The sequence below is a fragment of the Rhinolophus sinicus genome, chromosome 14 (genome assembly GCF_057876585.1).
Source record: "Rhinolophus sinicus isolate RSI-liver-muscle chromosome 14, RSI-T2T, whole genome shotgun sequence".
NCBI lineage: Eukaryota > Metazoa > Chordata > Mammalia > Chiroptera > Rhinolophidae > Rhinolophus > Rhinolophus sinicus.
Window position 1 is genome coordinate 183,913,802 of NC_142514.1, and position 23,826 is coordinate 183,937,627.

The 23,826-nt window shown below is 54.4% G+C and overlaps 1 protein-coding gene across 4 annotated transcripts; it reads left to right on the plus strand.

Annotated features, from left to right (window-relative positions):
- RHOD (ras homolog family member D) lies at positions 1-19,555 on the plus strand. Of its 4 annotated transcripts, none has more exons than XM_019737859.3 (5): positions 10-244; positions 4,628-4,715; positions 5,776-5,885; positions 7,982-8,116; positions 8,684-9,324. In XM_019737859.3, exons 1-5 carry the CDS (start codon positions 113-115, stop codon positions 8,849-8,851), a joined length of 633 nt encoding a protein of 210 aa, XP_019593418.1. In that variant the 5' UTR covers positions 10-112; the 3' UTR covers positions 8,852-9,324. The 4 variants fall into 4 exon arrangements, with proteins under 4 accessions (XP_074192859.2, XP_019593420.3, XP_019593418.1 ...); XM_088789723.1 differs by lacking the exon at positions 10-244 and adding an exon at positions 3,148-4,369; XM_074336758.2 differs by lacking the exons at positions 7,982-8,116; positions 8,684-9,324 and adding an exon at positions 18,913-19,555 and having other exon boundaries at positions 1-244.
- Positions 19,556-23,826: the final 4,271 nt, after the last annotated feature.

Genomic DNA, 23,826 nt, shown 5'->3' on the forward strand with positions numbered 1-23,826 from the left:
CCGCCGCCCCGCCCCTTCCACATTCCTGCCCCGCCGGGCCTGCCCTGCACCCGGCCTTCGCGGCAGCCCGGGTGGACGCCGCTGCGCGCCCGGCCCCTCGGCCGGCCCCGCGATGAAGGCGGCCCAGGCTGCGGGTGAGGAGGCGCCGCCAGGCGTGCGGTCCGTCAAGATGGTCCTGGTGGGCGACGGCGGCTGCGGGAAGACGTCGTTGCTGATGGTCTTCGCCGAAGGGGCCTTCCCCGAGGTGAGTGCCGGAGCCCTCCGGGCACGGCGCCCACTGCTGTGCACGCATCCCCGCCTGGTCACGGTTACGCACGGGCGCCCGGTGTGCCCCGTCTGTGCCGGAGCTGCCCAGAATGTGTGCCCACGCTGGCCTCCCGAGACGTCTCCCAGCAGAGTGTGGGGTCAGTGGCAGTTCTCGCTCTGCCATCGGGAGTGAGGGCCTCAATGATATCATCTTGGAGAAAGGCACCTACCTGGGAGAGGTGTCACAGGGACTGACTTTGGCAACCTGGGTAGTGGCAGGTCCTAAGGGAACACTTGGTGGCTAAAAGGGACTGACAACTTTGGAAACTGCCTGGGTTCAAGTCATGGCTTTACCACTTACAGCTGTGTGCCCTTGGGCAAGTCTCCTACCCTGTCTGTGCCTGTGTCCTTAACTGCATAAGTGTCTCGTGAAGAGTGAGTTAATACAGGTGAGGTGCTCAGCTCGGAATCTTTAACAGGAAGGACTCAGTTGGGAAAGAAACATCATTTCTCTCCCAGATTTGCCCCTGACACGGACATCCCATGGGCTCTGCCTTGTGGGGTAAGGAAACAGACTCAAGTCAGACAGCTGACGGGAACCTTGGCGTTCCTCTAACAAACTGTGTAGCCCTCAGGAACTTGCTTAGCCTCTTTGAGCCTCCATTTCCTGACACTTTTTGGGGTGGAGAGAGCCAGGGTGCTGGTGAGAATTAAAGTCAGGCTGACAGATGACCCCGCGTGGTACCTGGCACATCCTTGGTGCTCAGGGCATGTTGACCACCGGTCCTTCACTAGCATGTTTACTGACTGTTCAGGCGGACTCACCAGGCGCCAGAATGGGCTGGACCCACCCACCCCATGCCACCTCTCAGCCTAGTTCTCCTGAGAAACCATGGATTTGCTTCCAGCACTTCTTCTCCCTCCTGCCTGTGCCATCATCCTGCAAACCCCTGGGGTTGTGCAGGCGCTGGGGAGTCTGATGGGGGAGGCAGGAGAGGCCAACCCTCGTAACAGTCTCGGAACTTTCTTTCCCCTGTGACAGCGTTGAGCTGAGTCTTTTGTGGTTTATGGAGCTGATGTCATCTCCTTTGGCCAGTCACATTTTTTTTAAGTTGTGGGGGATGTGTTTCCGGGCCCCCAGATGCTGCCCTTGGGAGCCCAACAATTATGAAACACTGGGAAGAGCACCACGGAGGGGCCAGGCCAGTGGGGCCCAGCAGAGGGGCTGGGAGGGGTGGTGCCTCACCACCAGTGTCCTGGGCTCTGAGACAGCCTTGATGGTGAGACCCTGGTTTCAGAGAGGTTACAGTGTAGAAGTGGGCATTGCCACGCAGTTGATGAAATGTGGGTGTTGGGACACACTGGAGCTGGCCAGGGGAAGGGAGGGCATGCTTGTCACCAAGAAGATGGGCCCCGCTTTGTCTGGGCTCCTCCCTGTTGTGGGATCCTGAATTCCCAGGCACCCCTCTGCCCCCAGGCACAAGAGAGGCCTCTTTATTTAAAAGAAATACAAGGTCCTAGAGCTGGAAAGGCCTTCATTTCACAGATAGGATAACCGAGGCGAGAGGCAGAGTCTCCCGTTGGGGCCCAGGGCCCAGGAGTGGCAGCGCTGGTCTAGAACCCAGGTCTTCCCACCCCTGACAAGACACCTTCCAAAGCCCTCAGTGCGCGGCCTGCTGGACCCAGCCTTCTCCTGCTCCTGTCCCTGGACTCCCCTCCTGGCAGCCCACCAAGCCCAGGGAGCCAGGAGCGAGGAGACTTGGGGCCCATCTCCCAGGGCTTCTGCCTGCAGCAAAGAGCAGAGAACAGGCTGGGATTTGCAGGGGCCTCAACAACCTTTGGCTTTGAACCAACTTTAGGTTCAGGGCAGTGGGAGCAGAGTAGAAAGAGCTCCTGAGGTGGGGGGGACTCCTGGTTGACATTTGGGGCAGCAACCATTCCCACAGGGCCAAAGCCTAGGGCCCCACAGCAGGGGAGGAGGGAGGGGACAGGGAGCGCCAGCCCTGCCTTCCAGAACCAGCTGTCTTCCTGGTCCACACAGGGGCTCCCATGGGTGTGCTGCCCAGGGAAGCCCCACTCTCCTCTCTTGAGCTACGTCCCCCATCCTGGAATGATCCAACTGTCTGTCTGCGAGCCCCATGAGGGCAAACCCAAGCCTGAGTTATTTCTACCCTGGTCCAGCCCAGGCTCGGCCCTGCCTTTCTGGCTGAGAACAGCTCAACAGATAAGGTTAAGGGCTTCTTGGCTCTATGGGCAGAGAGTGACCCTGCCTAGGGGTTCAAAGAACACAACAGAAGGTGTAGACTGATAGAGTCTCCAGGATAACATTCCAGAGTAGGGTTGTGACACTTACAAGCCAGAGAAGTAGCCGAACCCCACACCCTGAAATGGGGGGGGGAATTTCCTGGTCACTCCCACCAGTGGCTAGAGTTGGTGACCTCACGAGAGGCAAGTGTCTAGGGACAGAACCTGACCTCTGGAACCAGAAAGACCTGGCTTCGTCTTTAGCCAGCTGTCCATTACCTTGGACAAGTCACTTCCCCTCTCTGGGCCTCAGTGTCATCAGGAAAATGGGTTAGTACCGACTTTCAAAGGTTGCAGGGATCAGAGATGGTGCAGGTAAAGGGCCATGGAGAATGTGGGTGATGGTGTCATCTCCACAGGCATTTGCAAAGTAGTGACATGTGTCTCCCAAGAGCTTGGTGGCAGGCTGCCCTGCACCTCAGCTCGAGAGTCCTGCGCAGGACCCCTCTACTGATAAGTGGGTGGCCACGCTGAGAGCTCCGCAGGCATCAGTGCCCTCCAGTGACAGACTAGGGAGGGGTTGGGGAAGGGGGCACCAGCTGGAGGGATGGAAGTGGTTGTGTGGACACTGTCCCTGGCCACTAGCTTTCTAAGCGGTGGGCATGGATGCCTGACCTCACCCATCTTCCCTGTCACATTGTGAGGTGACACTTCTCCTTTTACCAGTGAGGGGACTGGCCCAAGGTCACACAGCTGGTTAATGCCAGAGCTGGTCCTAAGCCAAGTACATCTGATTCCAAAGCAAGGCTCCTAATCACAGTGTCACACGGTCCGCTGCCAGGCAATGGGCCTGAGGGCAGGGGCCCTGGTCAGGCAGAGGGGCATGGGGTGGTGGGTGGAGGCTTTTCTGTTCCTATTAGTAGAGGGCGGACAGGTGAAAGAGTCCAGGGTAGGTGGAACCCCTACATCAGGACCATCCTCAAAGGCCCCATCTGGCCCCGCTGCCTACTATGGGACCCTTTGTCCCCACCTTCCCCTGGCAACTTCCCAGGTGCCTGGAGGACTGCACCAAGCCACCACTAGGGGGCTGCCCTTCCAGAGCCGGCGCCTGACTCTGCCAGTCACTGGCTGGTGGGGTCTCTACCTGGCATGGGAAATGGGCGGAGGACAGGGTCTCCTGGGCTGTGTACCCACAGACCAGCCCTGAGCAAGTGAGTAAGGCCTGGGGACACAAGCTGCAGTGGTCCAGGGTGCCCCTCGGGGCAGAAGGCAAGTGAAGCCGGAGTTTTGAAAACCTCACCTGTTGCTCAGACCCGATCTATAAAAGCTCCCCGCTACATTCTTGCATTTGTGTACAAAAGCCATCCTGTTTCTATTTACCCAGACTTTATTGAGAGGGAGCAAGCTCTGGCAGAGCAGGCCTGGGAGCCTCTGGCCCGGGTGACCTCCTCCTGAGTCCCGACAGGGCAAGTAAGAGAGGCAGAGATGGAGCACGAGCTATGGAGGGATCCAGAAAGGCATCCTGGGGGAGGTGGCACTGGGCAGGGGTCTTGGTTGGGTTATAAGAGGTTGAGAGGCAAAGGAGGGACCCCAAAAAGAAACGTGCTCCGTGGGACAGGCACTAAGTCTTGTTTATTACTTGCTCCCAGTGCCCAGAACTGGACCTGGAGAAAGTGCGAGTGAATGAATGAATGAACAAGTGTAGGTTAGTGTCATTCCAGGAGGAGGGGACAGCATGAAGGAAGGCTCAGAAATAGGACAGTCCCCGATGCAGGGGGACAAAGATAAAAATAACAGTAGCTGGCATGTGTGGAGTGTTTATTTTGTGCCAGGCCCTGTGCTAAGGGCTCTGTGTGGGGCATCTCAGCAACACACTGCGGTGGGCACTTTTAATTTTCCCACTTTACAACCGCGGAGAAGACGGCCAGGGAGGTCGATGCCTTGCCAGGCACACAGCTAGGAAGTGGTGGCTCTAGACCTCAACCCCACCGACCAGCCAACCACTTCCAGAAACTACTGCACTCTGCAGACTCCCAAAGAGGGCGGTGACACGGTCATTCCTGGATTCTGGCCTGGGCAGTGGGACCTGCCCCCTTCAGTTGTTCTCACAGCCTCTATTTGCCCCCTTCTTCCTCAGAGCTACACCCCCACGGTGTTTGAGCGGCTCACCGTTAATCTGCAAATAAAGGGCAAACCGGTGCACCTCCAAATCTGGGACACAGCAGGTGGGTGTGCAAGGCTGGGGGGAGGGGCAGGATGGAAGGAGGGGCCCCAGATGCCCGAAGCCAAACCCCACTCCCTTCCTTCTGAACCGGGAAGGCCAGCCAATCTCCAACGGACAGGTGTGGACCAGGATTAGGGGCCCCAGGAACCTGAACCCTCCTTGCTTCTGCACCTGAGTCTGCTGCCTCCTCTACCCCAGGACAGCCCACTGTGTCCCCAGACAAGGGGGAGTCCAGAGCTCTTTGTTCTCAAGGAGGGGACTGTTCCTGGCCTCCTCAGCATTCCGCCCTGGCTTCAGCTTCTGTAAGCTCTGCGGACTTTGACCTCTGCCCTCCAGCCTTCTGACCTTGTCTCCATGAGGTTTCAGTCAAATTTATTCCAGAGCTTAAAGCTAACTTCAGACAGTCCCAGCAGCCCCCTTACCTTAGATGGGCAAAGATGTTTTTGCTGGGGTGCCACCTGCCTCTTTCTCCTCACCGCCTCAGCCCAGGGCAAAGCAAGCTTCTGAGTGATGGCCTCAGTCCCTCTAGACTGGGCCTCTGCCTTGCTCCCCTTTCCAGAACAGGGCTCTCGCAGCAGGTGGTTTCATCCAGGCCAGGGCTGGCATATTCTGTGGACAGGCCAGAGAACACTGCCCAGAGGGGGACCTTCATGAGGAATGGCCACCTGAGTGGCCACGTGAGTGCGAAATTGGGACCCTGAGGCACAGGACTAGACCCTGATACACACACACACACACACACACACACACACACACACACACACACACACACCGTGTTTCCCGAAAATAAGACCTAGCCGGACAATCAATTCTAATGTGTCTTTTGGAGCAAAAATTAATGTAAGACCTGGTCTTATTTTACTATAATATAAGACCCGGTCTTGTGTAAGACCGGGTCTTACATTAATTTTTGCTCCAAAAAATGCATTAGAGCTGATTGTCCGGCTAGGTCTTATTTTTGGGGAAACAGGGTATATGCGTGTGCACGGTCTGGTAGGAATGTTGGGGAGGAACTGGCAGTGGGCAGGAGCTCAGAGGGAGTGACCTCCCCTGCTTCCCAGGACAAGTCGACTATGACCGCCTGCGGCCCCTGTTCTACCCTGACGCCAGCGTCCTGCTCCTCTGCTTCGACGTCACCAGCCCACACAGCTTTGACAACATCTTTAACCGGGTAGGTACTGGGGGGCCAGGAGGCACAGCCCCCACAGCCGGGCCACACTGCTTCATCCGCACACACCCTTGACCCAGCGGACTGTCAGAGTTCGGTAGGCCCTGGATGATATCAAGGCCAGTGCCTCTGACATACATACGGGGAAACTGAGGCCGAGAGGGGCTCAGCGACTAGCTGGGGGTCCCACAGGGATTTGGTGGCAGGGTCTGGCCTCTGACTCCCAGTCCAGTGCTCCTTGCCTGCCCTCTACTGCAGACTCACACTGCTGTGGCTCTTTCTACTGTGCCCCTGCCTGAGAATGCTGCGGGACCCAGAGACCCCTGAATCTCCCCCGTCTGGGCCTGCTCAAAGTTGCATAAACCGTCAGGTTCCAGCAGCTCTCAGCCTCCATCTGTGTGACCGCTGCCTCTCAGTAGCCTCCCAGGATGCCTACCAGTTATGTCAGGGGTTCCAGAAGCTGCTCACAGGTGTCAGGCATGTGGTCCCTTGAGTTCCTCTGCTTCACCCATGACATATTACCACCCAAACTGCTCCAGAGTTCCTCACAGCACAGCCAGTGACAGCATTGGTAATAATAACACAACGATGATGGCATTAGAACTTGCTGTGCGCCAGGCACTGTTCCAGGCACTTACATAAATTAACTCATCTAACCCCCTTACAAGGTTAGGGAGCAGATACTATCACTATCTCCAGGTTGGATCACTTGCTCCATGATACACATCTACTGAAGTGAGAACGTGGGGATTTGAACCCAGGCAGCCTGCTCCATACAACCATTCAGAAGTGCTGATTGAGCACATCTATGTACCAGGCACTGTTCTAGGCTCTGGCGGCCGGACGAGATGGTGGTGGCTAGGCCCGGGTTGCTAGCAGAAGGGGTGGTGCAAGGTGGGTGGGTACTGAATCTGGAAGGCAAAGCCATCAGGATGTACAGATGGTTTGGACGCGGGTGGGAGAGAGACGTTTTGGTCAGAGCAATGGGAAGGTGGACTTGCCATGTCCCGAGGAGCAAGCTGGGGGTGAGGAGGTGGGAGATGGGGGCCCTGTTGGACATCCCAGTGAGGTGGCAGATAGGCAGGTGGAAGTCTGAGTCTGCAGTTCCCTGGAGATGGCCAGGGCAGGCCAGGTTAGGTAGATCCATTAGGTAGAGCTGCTGGTGGGGAAGGGCCATGGGCTAGGAGTGGTCACCTGGGATCACCTGGAGGGCAAGAGCAGCTAGAAGAGAGGTGAGCCCAGGGCTTGAGCCGCGGGCTGGGAAGATCCAAGAAGAGAGAGGGGTCCTGGGGTAAAGTGCAGACCAGATCTCTGAGTAGGGCACAGTCCCCAGTGTCAGGGCTCAGGGAGGGTGAGGGCTGAGGACTTACTTTGGATTTAGCAAGGTGGAGCTGTGGAGGACAGCCTTGCCAAGGGCAGTTTTGTGAGGGCTGGGAGTGTGGGCAGTCTGCCCAGGACCCCACATGGGCCCCATCTGGCTCCAGGAGCTAGCTGGTTTGATGCCAATTTTTTCTGAACAGACAAACTGAGCAGGCATTTGCTCCTGGACATATAAAGCCCCTGTTTCTGGATTCCGGGCTCCCGCGTTGTAGTCGAGGCTGACGTAGCTAGGCCTGGAGCCTCACATTCCAAAGAACAGCTGACCCAGGATGGGAGTGCTCCCTTCCAAAGGCAAACAGCTGCTGCAACTGTGTTGTGAGATGCTTTATCTTTAAAGGATCACTTATTTGCTGATATATTTCACCCAGTTGGGGAGGCAGTCGTGAGAACACTTACCTTGCAGAGGGGGTGGGAGCAGGTCCCTGGACTCAAATCCTGCCACTGCCTGTTGTGTGACCAAGGCCAAGTTATATAGCCTCTCTGAGCCTCAGTTACCACATGTGTACAATGGGACTGATGCTAGAACTTGCTTATAGGGACCTGGGGGTTAATGAGTTCACAGGTGTAGTGTCTTAGAGCCTGGCACAGAGTAGGTCTCCCTGAACGCATAGGAGGTAGCCTGGGGGGCGGGCCAGAGAGCAGCCCATTCTCCCATCTGCCCAGAGGGACAGCACTCCCGATGGCTAACACACACACCTTCCCCACCTCCCTCCCCACAGTGGTACCCAGAGGTGAGTCACTTCTGCAAGGAGGTGCCCATCATCGTTGTGGGCTGCAAGACTGACCTGCGCAAGGACAGGTCGCTGGTGAAGAAGCTGCGGAAAAATAGGTTGGAGCCCGTGACTTACCACAGGGTAGGAAACCCAGCCCAGAGGCAGGGGTATTGGGAGAGGGAACCTCTGGGATATGCTGACCTGGCCCAGCCTCTCAACAGTGCCAAGAGTCCAGCACACTCGGGGTGTGGGGCAGGGTAGGGATCATTTTGGAGGCAGTCATGGGTCAGAAATGGCTGATGCTTGGCAGTGGCACCTGGAGTACTCTAGAAGGTTCTGCGTGTAGGAGGGAGAGCAAGTAGTGTGCACATCAGATAGTCCTACCCACCCACTTCACAGATGGGGAACCTGAGGCCCAGAGAGGAACCATAGCTCTTCAGTCTGCAGGCCTCTCTCTGCTACACACCGGGGAACTTGATTAGTTGGTATCTTGAGCGGCAAAGACCCAGCCCAGACTGAGGTGGGAAATCCAATAACTTGAGCACTTGGTCAAGTTAAGGGGAGGGTATGTGGGTGCTCTAGAAAAAAACATACCTTCCACTTTTGTCCTAGAGACTCCCTAGGATTGTCAAGAGGGCTGTGGGAAGGCTGGAGTGAGGCGCCCAGCGGCCCCCACCTCACAGCTGCCCCATCCACTCTCCCTGTTAGGGCCAGGAGATGGCGAGGTCCGTGGGCGCCGTGGCCTACCTCGAGTGCTCAGCTCTTCTCCACGAAAACGTCCATGCCGTCTTCCAGGAGGCTGCCGAGGTGGCCCTCAGCAGCCGCAGTCGCAACTTCTGGAGGCGGATTACTCGGAGCTTTTGCGTGGTGACCTGACAGCTTGGGGCCCTCCCTGCCCCGACAGCCCCAGCAGAACCGGAAGGAACTGGGTGCTGACCTTCTGCCTAGTTGGCTGGGCTGGACCCAGTCCCCAGACTGTGACCGCCAAACTGACCCTCAGACAGATGGGCACCACCGAGGCGGGGCCCCTGACCCCGGGGCTGGGATCCCTGGGCAGAAGTGAACCCCCTCTGAGGCCTGAGGCAGGGGGTTCCCGGGCCCACCAGCCCTGAGGAGGGCTAATCCTGAAGTCCCCTAGAATCACTACCACTCCCAGGTCCCAGCCCTGGACCGGCACGTCCTGGAGCAGACGTGCAGCCTGGTGCCACCTCGCGGCTATTCCTGGGGCTGCATCTTCAGGCAGCACCAGGCGGTCCTAGGACCCGGGCCCCCTCCGCTCACCCCACAACCCCTGCTTCCCCCGCCCTTCCCAGTGGTAACTGTAACAACTAAAATGACGTCACCTGTTAGTTGTGTCACTCTTGTTTGGAAATGCCTTTACACACGTTCCGTGGTAGTTAAGAGCCCACCCCATGTAGGTACTGGAGTGGGACCGGATCCAAGCCCTGCCCTTGACCCACGCTTAGCTGCTCCCCTTTCCTTTCTTTGAGAGCTGGTCACATTTGACATGGTCCTGTCTGTCTCCCCATGGGATGGCCAGCTTCCCTAGAGCACAGACTGGGTGAGTCCGAATCCCGTGCCTAGCACACAGGAGGCACTAAAGAATGGTGGTGTGACGAATGGATGGCTGCTCTGAACCAGTGCTCTACTTCAGGCCCTCATCCGCTCCTGCCTAGATTGCCACAAAAGTCTCCCAGTCTCCAGGCTCTCAGCCTGGACACCTGACACCCGCAGCCATACCCCGGGAGCGCTAATGACCCCTACCAGCCTCCAAGCCTTTTCTGAGGCTGTTCCCTCATCTCAGCACACCCTTCCTCCCAGTCACTGCCTGTCCAAGGCTCCTCCACCCCCAAATCCTTCAGCGGCCAGCTCAAGACACCACTGCAGGAAGTCTATGGGTCTGCTGGCTGCCTCGTTCCCACCTCACTGCATGCACACCAAAATATCCATTGTCTGCCAGCGCCCCTTGGCTAAGGAACTGGGCTTTCTTTCCATGCTGTGAGACAGGCTAGGTTGGACTCCTTAAGATGACAGGTCTGGTGGCAGGACCAGGTGACTGGGAGGGTGGAGGTGAGAGCCGTAGACCAGTTGGGCAGCTGCAGACGTCCAGAAACAAGAAACAAGCCACCACAAGTGAAGGCCATGTGACTTCTGGGCTGGGTAGCCTATGCCACAGCAAGGGTGTACTGTGGGAAGGGTGGGGACACTGAGAGTGAGGGAAGAATGCCAGCCTCTCCCCTGCGTGAGAAAGGCAGAGAAGGTGAGCCCCTTCCACACACTGAGACAGCCGCCCTAGGAGAGGAGGCAATGTTAGGTGGCCCATTTCCAGCTTCAGGCCCGATCCCTCCCAGAGGCCACATGCAGCCATTTCAGGTGTCACAGGAGGGCACAGTGAGTAGCAGCACTTGGAGACGCCCACCGAGCAGCCAGGGAGGCTTGTTATTATGGATGGTTGTTATTCTCCTCCTCCTCCTCACCCACCAAACCCCTCTCAATTCCTCACAACCCCGCCTGGCAGGGTGGCTCAGCCAGACAAGTGGGAGCCGGGGAGAGCGCAGGCCAGAGGCCAGTCGGGCCAACAACCACAAACCACAGTGCCTTCATTTCTCCACACCGCCTCCGCCTGGCCTCGGGGTTGTCTGCTGGGAAGGCAAGGGGTGGAGGTGGGGACCCCAAGTCATTTCCTCCAGGACAGGCCACTCCCTGGCATCTGTGAGTCATGGAACTCTCCTCTCCCCTCTGCCTGCATAGCACCCGGGGCCCCACATCTGGCAGATACCCCACTTCAGGTCTCCCTCTTGGCTCTCGCTGGCCTCCTTCTGCTCCTGGGGGCCCTCCCTTTGGAGGATGAGAACTCATGACCCCTAGGAAGTCATCCCAAAGCCACTGGCTAGGGAATCAACAAAGCCCGTGACCAGGCTGAGGAGCAGACATCCGAAATGGACTCGCTGACCACCCTCCCTATGTTCCAGGGCTTGACCTCCAAGCTAAGTGCTTCTGGTTAAGGACGGATTGTGGGAAGCAGGGGGTTTTCCTGGGTTCAAATCCTGATGCTGCAATTTACCAGCTCTGTGACTTTGGACGAGTCCCTAAGGCTTACTTTGTGTCCTTTTCCTTATGTGGAAAATGAGGGTATGAGTGGGACCTACCTCCGAAGTGCTGGGAGGACTGAATGCACTCACACCACTGTACTTATTCAGTCAGTGAGTAACTAGAGTTACTAACTATGAGATGGGGGTCACTGTTTACCCTGCAAGGTTGTTGTAGGATCTGCAAAGCAGGAGCAAGCGTGGACATGTTTGCTGGATGTTGGTTCTCTCTTCCCTGAGTCACCATGTGCTGGGAGGAGCAGGGAGGGAGCGCAGACCTTCCCGGTGACGAAGATGGGAAGTCTCAGAGTAGACGTGGAATATAAGGCAGCTGACTCTGTGTGAGGCTGGCTGGACCCTGCAAGGGGAGCCAGGAGGATGGGGCTGGAATTCCTGCAGGGCTTATGTTTGCAGTGGAGACATCAAGCCTGGTCCAGTGCTGAGTGCAGGGCAGGGTGGGGGGTGGTGAGCAGGATGTGGTCTTTGCCTTCCAAACCTCCATCCTCCATCCTCCATGTCGACACAACCAGTTGGGGAGGGGAGTGTCCAGTATCCACTCGGCAGCCTGCTCCTGCCATTAGATAAACAGGAGGGGAGCTGGGGATGGGAGGACCAGGGAGGTGCTTCCCACTGAATGACACAGCGGACTCCGAGCTCGCCCACCACACCCATGCATCTGAAACAGGGTTATTCTAGGACCCCTGCTCCTGTCTGCCCACCAGGAGAGCATCACAGAGGCCTGTCTGGCCAGGCTTCACAGGTGACATTCTGTACATCCTACCTCATTCAATCCTCACAAATCCCCGCTTTACAGATGAGGAAACAGTTTCAGAAAGCTAGAGTGAGACCAAAAGCAGTGAGTGGCAGAGCAAGAGCTGGGCACTTGGACACAGAACGAGTCAGGATTCCCAGCTCCAGCTCCTGACCTCCCCTGGGAGCTGGCCGGGTGCCTGGACCTTGACCAGCAGAGGGCAGCAGGGCCCAAGGAGAGGAGCCTCACCCCTGCATGGGGGTGATGCAGGGAGACCAGGCATGGAGATCTGCCCATCACTCCAGCCTGGGGCACTGTCGGGGTGATACACCGCTCTCACCAACTGCCACCCACTGAGCGGTGCCCACCCCAACAAGCTCAGAGTGGCCAAGTGATTTGAGCATTCTGGCCAGTCTGGGCATGCTGTCTGTCCCCAGTTTGTTATGGTGCTAGGTCAGAATCTAGGGTTTGAATCCTAGCCCTGCAATTACCACCTGGCAAAATTATGGTCCAGTGCGTTGGCTGGAGTGAGATCAAACAAGGCCTCGCAGCAAAACTCTTCCCACGTGGGGCCCGTAACCCAGGCTCACTTTTTCCTTTATGCTACACCTGAGGAGTCTTCCTCAGTCCCTGCCCCCGCTTTCCCCGAACCCACTCCAGAATTTGTAACATAGCTGGGGAGATGATCAAAATTCCCAAAGAACGTCAAGGAACCCCAAGGGAGAGCTCCTAGGATGTAAGGTGCTGTGAGCCAGCACCGGGGGGCATGCACCGTGTGCCAGAACTATCTTGGGGGGGCTGGCAGGAGGAGGAGGGAAGGGAAGAAGAGAAGTCTCTGGAGGACCCTGGGGTCCTTCCTGCTGGATAACTAGCTTCCATGGAGACCCAGACGCAATGATGGGGGCGGGGCGGAAGGCTGCTGGGAAAGGTCAGCTGAGTTTCCACCTCTCTTCTCCCTGTACTCTTGTACTTTTACTAGCCGAAGGAGCTGAGTCATGTGACAAAGCAAAGTCACGTAGCCAAAAGGTGACACCCTTCAGAGCTTCCCTCTAGCCCAACAATGCCACTTCAGACACCCTGGGCTCTCTATTTTTCACTTTCCTACCCCGACTCCTCCCCCCACCAAAAAAAAGAAAAAAAGAAAAGAAATGGCCAGATAAAGAGTACTTTACAATTGTCATCAGTCACGTGCCCTAGGTCCATCTCTGCAACTTTCCATTCACCTCTGCCCCCTCCCCCAGCCCAGGACCACCTGACCACAGGGTGTAGGGGCAGAGGTGAATGCCGTCATCACCCTAGCTGCCACCTCCAAGACACTTCAAGATCTTGTTCCCGCCTCCTTTTCCCAACCCCCTCCTCTTTCTTCCTGGGATCTCCCCCTAAATGAGCTCTGTTCTTTGTTGTAGTTGTTGTGTTTGCTTTGGTTTCCTATTCAGTTCATTCATTCATGAATTTCATTCCTTCAACAATTCATCGTTGAGCACTTACTAGAAATCTCTGCCTCCCAGCCCCGTACCTGGTCCATCCCAGATTTCTCAGGCCTCTGTGTGGTCTTGCAAGGAGGCAGCGCCCTCCCCCCACGGAAGCCGGACCACCCACTGGACGCTCACACTCTCCTGACCCTGACAGGTGGGACCTCACCAACATCCACTTCTCCTGCTCCCTCCACCTCCTCCTTAGGACTTTGAGTCTGGGGCAAGAGACAAGAGGGACATTTAAATTCATTCCGGTGACACCAGCCGTATTTTTTCTTTAATAAATATATAGAGCTTACTATATGCCAGACAGTTCTAATAGTAACTCATTAAGTCCTCATAACTACCCTACAAAGAAGATACAGTTATTAGCAGCCCTATTTTATAGATGAGGAAACTCAGGGGCAGAGAGTTTAAGAAACTTGTCCAAGGTCACAAGCTAGCAAGTACAAAGTCGAGGATTTGAGGCTGGGCTGGATATATGCATTGTCCAGGCAGTGGGTGTGGATGGCAAGCCTATAGGTGTCATCCAGTGTGTGTAACCTGGGCTATGGTGGCCTGATCCCCAACTCTGTCACTGCCATTTGAGAGTGATGCAGCCCTTTTCCGCTGAAATTAACCAACCCCTTCTGATGTTCGCACCCTCTGAAGAGTTTGGAGTGGTTGAGATCCCATATCAAGGAAAAATGGAAAACATAAAAAAATAGGATTTAAATTACTCACAGTTTCATGGTCAACCAAATAGACTGTTAAAAATTTGCATGCTTTCTTTTACTTTTTCTATGAAAAAAACTTTTGCGTAGTTGTAATCATACTGTCACACAATTTTGAATTCTGCTTTTATCATTTAACATTTTAGCCCGAACTTTCCTGTATTACAACTTGCGAATATCATTAAGTTTTTTTTTGTAGTAATTTTAGACTTAAACAAAAATTACAAAAATAATGCATAGAGTCCCCATAAACCTTCACCTGGCTTCCTTTATGTTAACATTCATTTACCAAAACTAAGAAATTAACGTTAATACTATTTATTAAACTCCAGATTTTATTCGGTTTCCCCAGTTTTTTCAAATATCCTTTTTCTGTTCCAAGATCCAATTCAGGACACTATGGTACATTTCGGTGAATATCATTTTCAGTGGCTGCTTATTAGTTCACCTAGTGAATATTCTCAAAAGTTTTTGAAAACCTACGGACCGTTGTACATTTATTTGCATTGTTTCTAGTTCTTCTGCTATTAAGCTTATTGGAAAACAGCAAATGCTATTTAAATAGGAGTCCTGCTGGTCAGCAGTACTATTAACTATCCAATAGCCTTTGTCTTCCTCCCCCCCACACATACCCCCAGTGCAGAAAAGGAAACTTAGGTTAGGAGACTCACCCAAAGTCACACAGTGCTGGCAGGGGGCAGGATCAGGTCTTCCTGCTCTGAAATCCTGACTGGAGTCCCCTCATTGAATCTCTCCAGGCAAAGGGCTAGTGCGGCTTTTATTCAGAATCGGCTTTTATTCCGAATTGTTCAAGGAAGTCCAGGAATCCCTAGAAGAGAAAGGTTTTAGAGAAGGAAAACCTCTTTCTGGCTTTTTCCATGACACTCTTGGTTTAAAATACACTGACTTAGGCCAATGCAGTGGGTGGGGGCTTGGCTTCCTCTTCTGTAAAGGGGCTGTAATCATAGCTCCTCACAGGATCCCTTCCAGGCACCTGGCCTGGTGAGTGCGTGCCCAGCAGATGGGAGCTAGTGGGTGTTTTAGGGAGGCCGCCCTGTCATTAGTGATGTTCCCTGCAGCCCAGGAGCCAGGCCAGAGTGCTGTTCTGCTGTAGTGCCTTTGGGGCAAAGGGGGGGTTGTGCCTCATCTCCCACCACTCCTGTCTTTAGGGCTCACCTCAAGCACCCCCTTTGGTGAGGCTATTCTCTAACCGGTCACTGCCGCTCACTGAGTGCCCCCAACAACCCCAAATAGGTGGGTGCTCTTAACAGAGATGCAGAAAGTGCAAGACTTCCCGGGATTTGAACCCAGCAAGTCTATTATTATTATTATTATTATTATTAAAGATTTCACTGGGGAAGGAGAACTGGACTTTATTGAGGAACAGTGTGTACTTCCAGGACTTTTCCAAGTCAAGTTGTTGTCCTTTCAATCTTAGTTGTAGAGGGCGCAGCTCAGCTCCAGGTCCAATTGTTAGTTGCAGGGGGCGCAGCCCACCATCCCTTGGGGAAGTCGAGTCGAACCCGGCAGTGTTGTGGTTGAGAGCCCGCGCTCCAACCAACTGAGCCATCTGGCCACCTGGGAGCTGAGCGGCAGCTCATTGACTTCATTCTAGTTGCAGAGGGCGCAGCTCGCTGGCCCATGTGGGAATCGAACCGGCAGCCCTGTAGCCCAGAGCTCACGCTCTAACCAACTGAGCCAACCGGCCACCCTGCCAGTCCATAATCTTAACCGCTGCACCACACTGGTCCCCCTCCTGCCCTGGTCCTCTCCGGTCCAGAGCGACCTGCCCCTCTACTCTTTAGCTCTGATGGCCTGACCCAGTGCTCCACTACCCAGCAGATAGATGGGAGAGGTGCTTGGGGCAGGCAAAGCAGGTGCGCTGAGGAAGAAAAAGAGAGGAAAAGCAGGAAAGAAGGAAGGGAGGGAGGGATGGGAGAGAAAAACGAACAATTTTGGAACTAATTTTATTTTTATATTAAAAATTAATCAAAGCACTTTATCTCTGTGACCTTCCTCCCTAAAACCCATAACCCCTTCTAATCATGAGAAATACTGTCCCCCCAATTGAGGGATATTCTATAAACTACCTGACAGGTCCTTTTTCAAAGTGTCAAGCTCATCAAAAACAAGGCAAGGCTGAGAAACTGTCAGCCCGGAGGAACCTAAGGAGACATGACAACCAAATGTCTGGTGTCCTGGATTGGGATCCTGGGACAGAAAAGGATATTAGGTCAGAAAAAAAAAAAAAAAGCTAAGGAAATCTGCATAAAGTATATATAGACTTTAGTTAATACTAATGTCTTAATATTGGTTCATTACTTGTAAAAAATGTACCAGGCTAATATACTAATACTAGGGGAAACGGGGTGCAGGGATATATGAAAACTCTCTGTGTTATCTTCACACTTTTTCTGTAAATCTGAAAGTTCTAAAATAAAAAGGCTATTTAAAAATTAATCGAAGTGGTTGCCAGGCGAAATCTCCAGAGGTGGTTAGACATCCTATTATCTGTGCTGGGGTGGGGCCCCATAATCTTTCAGCTGAGAGCCTCAAAAGACCTTAATTATCATGGCCTGGGACCCCTGCACAGCAAGGGGCTGCCTGAATGATACCAAGCTGGCCAACCGGCTAAGGACAGGTCCCAGAGACCTAGAGACAGCCCCTCTGGGCCTCCCTCAGTGCAAATGATGTTCATTAAATGCATGTGGGCTGTCTGAGGCCTGATCTGCCCCATTTCCAGGTAAGACATATAAGATTGGTGAAATTCACACCTACTTGTGAAATTCAAGTTCTGAACAGGAGCAGAGACTCAAATGAAGGTGGGGGGTGGCAGAGGAAACCTCCTGAGGTTTAAACAAACAGAGGACAATAGAAATGTAAACAGCCTTTGGTGGGTTTGTTCACACATTTTTCACTCTCCCAAGCTGTGCGAGTTGCCCAAGATCAAGTTAGTCTAGCAATCAGGGAAGCCAGTTAATATCGGTAAATGATCGATACGCAGTTTCAAATCAGATCTAAGCTCTTCGTCCCAATGAGGTCACTTCGGAGCTCCAGGGCACAGAGCCCCAGCCCCTGGGTTGATGGCTTTCCTGAGTGACCCTGGTTTCCAGGGCCCAGAACAAGAGTCACCCCTCCCAAGGACTCTGGGTTTCGGGCAGAGCAGCTCCCAGGGCCTCTCTGCGCTCACTAGCCCCTCCTCCCACCCCCCCAGCCGGCCTCATTAGCAGAAGGGATTAGGACAGGTATTAAAGCCTGTGGGGCGGGGCAGAAACTGCAGAGCCTGCATCCGGACACTGGCCTGAAGGAGTCCTCATTCCCTCCACTCACCGGGCCTGAGCCTCCCTGTGCGTCTGGCTCAAGTCTTGTCCAGTCCAGCCTCAGGGCAGTGGTCTGTGCTCACCTGTGCATGGGCTGGGCCCTGGAATGGGAAGTCGTGGTAGAGGTGAGGGAAGAATTGCTGGCTAGGCCGGATTGGGGGTGTTGGGGCAGACCTTGGAGAATTTCTGCAGCCAGTCTACAGGTGGAGCAGGGCAGTGCAAGCAACGCAGGTTGGATGGGCCGGACAGACCTGCACACCCACGCTCAAGCACACATTCAGGTTAAACACTAGTCAGGGCCAGTACTGAGACCCTTCACTTAGGGAGCAAAGGCCCAGTTTGTCCCCCAACTCTCAGCTCCCGTCAAGAACACCCCTGATACCCACTATATCACGGTCACTCAGAGCTGTTGGCAAGCCCCAGACCAAATCTCCCTTTAGGAGAAGACCCTGCCCCCACAGCCATGTATGTACACTCTTTAGAAGACGCTCTGCTCCAGTTGCACACGATGTCCTGAGCCCTGCACACAAGCCCTCCCTGGCTGCCCCAGCTCCCTCTTCTCTACCCTGGAGAGGGCAGCTTCTGCCCCAGTCCCTGAACTGCCAGCGAGGGCTGCTGGGATCCAAAGGAGCCAGGGTCAGTTTGTCCCTGGGCATGGAGCAGCCTTCCTGCAGCAGGGCCACCCTCTGCCACCTGGCCCTTGTCTGCAGCCCCTGCAAACCCCCGCCCATCCCGAATGATTGCAGAGGGGGTTAAAGAAAAGGCACCTTAGTCTGTGGCTGGAGCTCTCTCAGAAGCAGAAGCGAGTAGAACTTCCAATTTAATGACCTTGCCTTATGCCCACTCTGGAGTATCTCAAGACCAGATGGAACAAGGCTTGAGTTGTGGGGTTCAAAGCACCTCCAGAACAGCACCCTGTGAGGGGCAGCTCTCTTTATCTGGTGCATCACCTCAGTACCCAAAAAGCCGCAATGCTTCCCAGACGTGGCTAAGCTGCAAAGGCTCAGGCTGTGTGTGTCCAAGGGGATTGCTCTCCTCAGATCTGTCACAAGACTGTGAGCACCCAAACCCATCTGGCCCCCTGAGATCGCACCGCTGCGGGCGCTGCCTGAAACTCCACGTCCTCGTGCAAACATACCTCCAAGACAGTGGATGTCTGGGTGGTGGGGACGGGGTATTGTCCCGCTAACTGGAGCACATTACGTGTGAATGCAACCTGCTGAACCCTGCAAGGAGAGAGGACGAGGCATAAAGAGTGGGCAGGCATGAGGGCTGGGGCCTAGAGGAGGCAGAGGCCTCTAGCCTGGGCACTGGGTGCATAGGAGCCTGCAGACAGAGGAGTATGCGGGGGTGGTGAGGAGGCAGGGCTGGCATTTCCTTAGAAGGATCTGGACAGCATTGCCCTCCCCACTTCCCGGGTCATCCTCCACTCCCAGGCCTCTGTCATACCCTGTCCTGGCAGCTGTCACCTCCCTCCACCGTTTGTTGTGGCCTTTTAGATCTCCTCCACTGGACTGTGGTTCTGTTTGCGAGAAAGAACAGTGTCTTCTTCACCCTTTGCAAACCTCTCTCTCATTGGTGCCTGACAGGGTGACTCCTACATCGGAATCCTTGCCATTTCAGGTGGAGGGCGCGTCTCATCCTGCAGCGCAGCAGTGCCTGTCCCCTCCCACCTGGCCGTGCCACAGCCTGCTGCCCAGGGAAACTTCTCCTCACCATGTCCCTGCACTCCACCCATGCCTGGCCATCCTTCAAGTTCACCTTCCTGGGAGAGGCCCTCTGCAGACATCCAAGCAGCCAGCAGCCTTCCGCGAATTTCATTTTATGTCACTTGTCATTTAACAAACAAACAGCCTTCTGTGTATTAGAGCAGGAACATGACCTCCCCTGTATTTTTAAATAATCCTTCTGGGAACGCTGGGAGCACAGGCCTGGGAACCATGCTACCTGTGTTCACACCCTACTCTGGCCTTGCTCAAGCCACAAAACCTTGGGCAAGACCCTTCACCTCCCAGTGCTTTTTCCTGACGTGGATCATTAGTGCACTTCCTCACCAGGAGTCAAGAATCAGTGTGAAGGGGTGGCCGTTTAGTTCAGTTGGTTAGAGCGTAATGCTCATAGCAGCAGGGTTGCCAGTTCGATCCCCGCATGGGCCAGTGTGAGCTGCGCCTTCCACAACTAGATTGAAACAACTACTTGACTTGGAGCTGATGGGTCCTGGAAAAACACACTTAAAATAAATAAAAAAGTTAAAAAAAAAAAAAAAAGAATCAGTGTGAAGAGCTGGGGCTGGGCCCTCAATAAAACTGAGTGATTTAAAACACATTTCTGGTAGCTGGTAGAGACTCAGCTGGTGGCTCTGGGGCCCATGGGAGCAGAAGGCCGGTGAGAGGCTGCTGCCCTGGGGGGGGGGGGCGGGGGGCAGGGCCCATTCACCAGCCTCCTTGCTCTTGCCTCTCCCTTAGAGCCCAGCAGGCTGCCTGCAGTCGGTCACCTTCTGGGGTGGGACCACAGCACAGCTGGTTTTCTTTCCAGCTGGCCTTCCTTTACCACACCTGCAAGTTCACAGTCAAAACCCATCATGCTTGGAAGGCCTTCATGAAGGATGTCACTCAAGTCTGACATTGTCTCTCTGGACTCACTGCTCTCTTCCGGTGCTCACCATCCCTGTCCTCGTTCTCTTAGGGAACCCGAAGAAATCTCTCTTCAGTGTATTCCTCAGCTGTGGACATGGTGGCCCAACCATGGCCCCTTGGCATTCTCATTCTGTGCCTCTGCCTGAGGGCTGCTCAGGCTGCCATCTCTGCACGCACACAGGACAGTGAAAGTATCAGGGAGCCCACAGCCTCTAGAGATCGCAGCTGGTGGAGAAATGAAACTTTGAGGCCTGTTCTACACGGTCTCCCGGAGGCCCCAGCCAGGCTGGCTCCAACTGCCACTGCGGCAGCTTGCTTCATGGTGTGCCCTCTAAGTTACTTCCACGCCTTCTTCCCTGGCTTGTCTTATTTCTCTACTCCCTGACCCGGTGCTTCCGAGGACCACTTCCTACATAAACGATCTGCACTTGAATCCTTGTCTCGAGGTTTGCTAATGGGTGAACTCAAACTAAGACACACTCACTTGCTTACCTGAAGACCAGGGCCAGTCGTATTTCTTTGTCCCCAGTACCTGACATACAGTATCCGGCACAAATGAGACTAACGACATGAACAAACGTGAGGTTCTTCTGAGTTCTTCCAAGGAAACCGAGTCCAGTTAACCAAAGCAGAGGAATTTAATGGAAGCATGTGTGTATGCACGTGTGCGTGTGTGGTGGTGGAGGTGGCTCCCAGAATTGATTGGGGGCTGGAGGTCCAGGTTTGGGATGGTGAAAAGCCCAGGAGCTCTGTTGCCCCACTGCTTGTAACTTAGCGGAAACAGGCTAACTGCCAGGTAGGAATGACCTCCGTTTGTCCCTGCGTTCTAAGGTCACCTGCTCAGGAAGTCAACATCCTGAAAGACAGGTTCTGAGGGGTCAAACTTAAGTCACAAGCCACCGCCCCCTGCCCCCGACCACATGAGGAGTTAGCTTGCCCCTTCAGCTTCCACAGAGGGAACACACCACTGCTCTCCCTCAGGGGGGGACCTCTGAGAGAGAGACTGGGGTCCCTGTAGGAACAACCCACTTGAATGGGGTTGGATGGAGACCACCGAGAAAAGCGATGCTTATCAGCCTATCTTTATGCCTTGTCTTCCTCTTACAGGGCAAAGCTTAGACTACGTGAGTCAACATCACCCTCCTCGCTCCATGCCCTCTGCCAAACACCAGTCTTTCTCTGCCCCATTTCAATTCCTCTTCCCAGTCCTCAATCACTGTTGCAATCTAGTCTCTGACCATCAACCTTGCCCGTTACTACCCCTTCCCCCAGGCATCTGGCCTCCAGCAACTGCCTGTCAGGCCCAGCCCTGGTACCAAAGCTGCTTTTCCGTCTCTTGCCTGGAGCGTGATACTGCCCTTTCTAGCGCCTCTTGTGGCTGTCAGCAGCCAGCCTATTCCCATCCTGCGCTAAACTCGCCGCCACCTCCTTCACCCAGGCGCTTTTCCTCTTCCAATTGCCCTTCCCGTCCTTCTTCCAACCACCCACTAGCAAAGTGACTCGATGTCCCCTTCCTCCCATCATTTCATCCTATCTGAGTCTGCTTAGAGGCAAATAGTGTAGTTACGATAGTAACTGCGACAGTTACTTCACAAATTCCACCTCTTTCCTGGCAAGCCCTCTAGTCTGTCCCTGTGCCCTCAGCCACGACATGGTGGCCTCCTCTCACATTACCTTCACACGAATTTAGTGAGTGAGGAAATGGCGATTTTCCAGGCCTGATTCCAGACACAGTGGAGGAAACAAGCACATGGCGAGCCCCAGTCTTCAGGGGGTTTCCTCCTCTGGATGGAGAACAAGACATACAACACAAGAGGGCATGCAGTAAACACCTAGCTGGGAGGGTGGTTTACAGTGCTGTGGGAACTCACAGGGGCAGAAGTGGCCCGGGGAGAAGGGGGGAGAGCCTGAGGCTGTCTGGAGGGGAGGATGGTGTAGGAGACATCGCGGGAGAGTCCAGGGGAAAGTACAAGAGTGAAACTGTGGCCAGGTGGTGCAGGGAGGTCAGGGCCGCGGTAGCTGTGGGAGTCACCCCCACAGAGACGATGTTTGAAATTAGGAGAATAAATGAGGACTTCAAGGGAGAGAAGTGTTGAGGGCTGAGGGCTAGGCTTTGCAGAAAGCCCAAGGCCAACGGTGGGAGAGGCAGACAGAGGCTGAGTCTGAGGGAGGCAGAAACTCCTGTTTATCTGCCATCTGGGGCCATCGCAGTCTGCTTTGGATTCTTAAGCGCTCCTTCCTGTGGAGGGCACCTGCCCGGGGCCTCATTGACCTCTGGCATGACTAGTGGTCACAGGAAGTGGGCTTCCTGCCATTACTTGCACTGCTTCCCAAATCCACCCACTTCTCCCTCCAAGGAAGCTAAGAGCAGTAAGATATGGCTTCTGGGGCCAGCCTGGTGGCTCAGGCGGTTGGAGCTCCGTGCTGCTAACGCCGAATGCTGCCGGTTAGATTCCCACATGGGCCAGTGGGCTCTCCATCACAAGGTTGCCAGTTCGACTCCTCGACTCCTGCAAAGGATGGAGGGGTGCACCCCCTGCAACTAACAATGGGAACTGGACCTGGAGCTGAGCTGTGCCTTCTACAACTAAGATTGAAAAGACAACAACTTGACCTGGAAAAAGTCCTGGAAGTACACACTGTTCTCCAACAAAGTCCTGTTCCCCTTCCCCAATAAAATCTTTTAAAAAAAGAAAAAGATATGGCTTCTGTCAGAAAGGGGTTGAACTCAAATCCTGCTTCAACTACACTGTCTTCTCCGTCCTTGTGACTATTTAAGGGGTTTTCAGGTATAAACTCTTTCAACCTTCTGCCTCCACTTCCTCTAAGAGATCTCCCTGTGCACAGCCCTCACAACCTCTCTCCAGTTTCCGAGGAAGAAGTGTCTCCTTTCAGCTGACCCTAATCTCAGGTCCAGCCAGTCTGCCTCCCCGGCTGTTCCACACTGAGACCCTCCTGCTCTGGCCCTTATTCCCAGGTTCCATTTTCAAGCCCTCTTTCTCTACTGACACCTTCTCGCAGGCCACACAAGCTTGTTTCTTTCCAATTATGACCCCCCTCTCCTGTCTGTCCTCTGCTGTTCTCTTCACAGCCGATTTCCTTGAAAGAAGAGTGTACACTCGCCATCTTTTCTTCCTTCTCATTCATTCTTGGCTCAGTGCATTCTGACTTCCCACCCTCAGCTGCACTGTAAGTGCTGTCCAACGTCGCCAGTGATGTCATAATGGTTCCCCGCCCAGAGGTGGTCTCCCAGCTTCCTCTGACCCCTTGACTCCTCCCTCCTTTTTGACACTCCTTCACGCTGGTTTCATTCTTTCCTATCTCTCTGGTCTTTCCTTCTCAGCTGTTTCCACTGGCTCCTCTTCTCTGCTGACCACTTCTTATATCCATTCATTCTTCAAGTGGTAACTGAGCACGCACAATGGGCTGGGAACAGCCTTCCTCGCTGCAGCCCTGTCCCTGGATTCTGGCCTTTCTTCAGTTTCCAGGGACCATCTTGTTCCTCCCATGGTCTTAATGTAGTGCTGTTGATTCTTAGATCTCCAAATTGGGTGCAGACTACTCTCCTCCTTACAGAGCCTCTCAGCCTCGATGAGTGCCACAGCGCCCCATCCTCTTGGCCTTGCCCTCTGCTTCTCCTGGATTCCCCATTTCAGAGGGTGGCACCGCAAACGCAGCCAAAGCAGAAGAGCAGCAGCCACTCAAGACCCCTCCCTTTTCCTCACTTCCCACACATCTGTGACCAGACCCTGTAACACCATCCGTTATCTTTCCTCTCTCCTCTCCACACCCATTTACTGCCTGAGGCTATGTCCTCAACTTCTCTCATGGGGATCAACAGAACACCTTAATTTTCTCATCAGCATT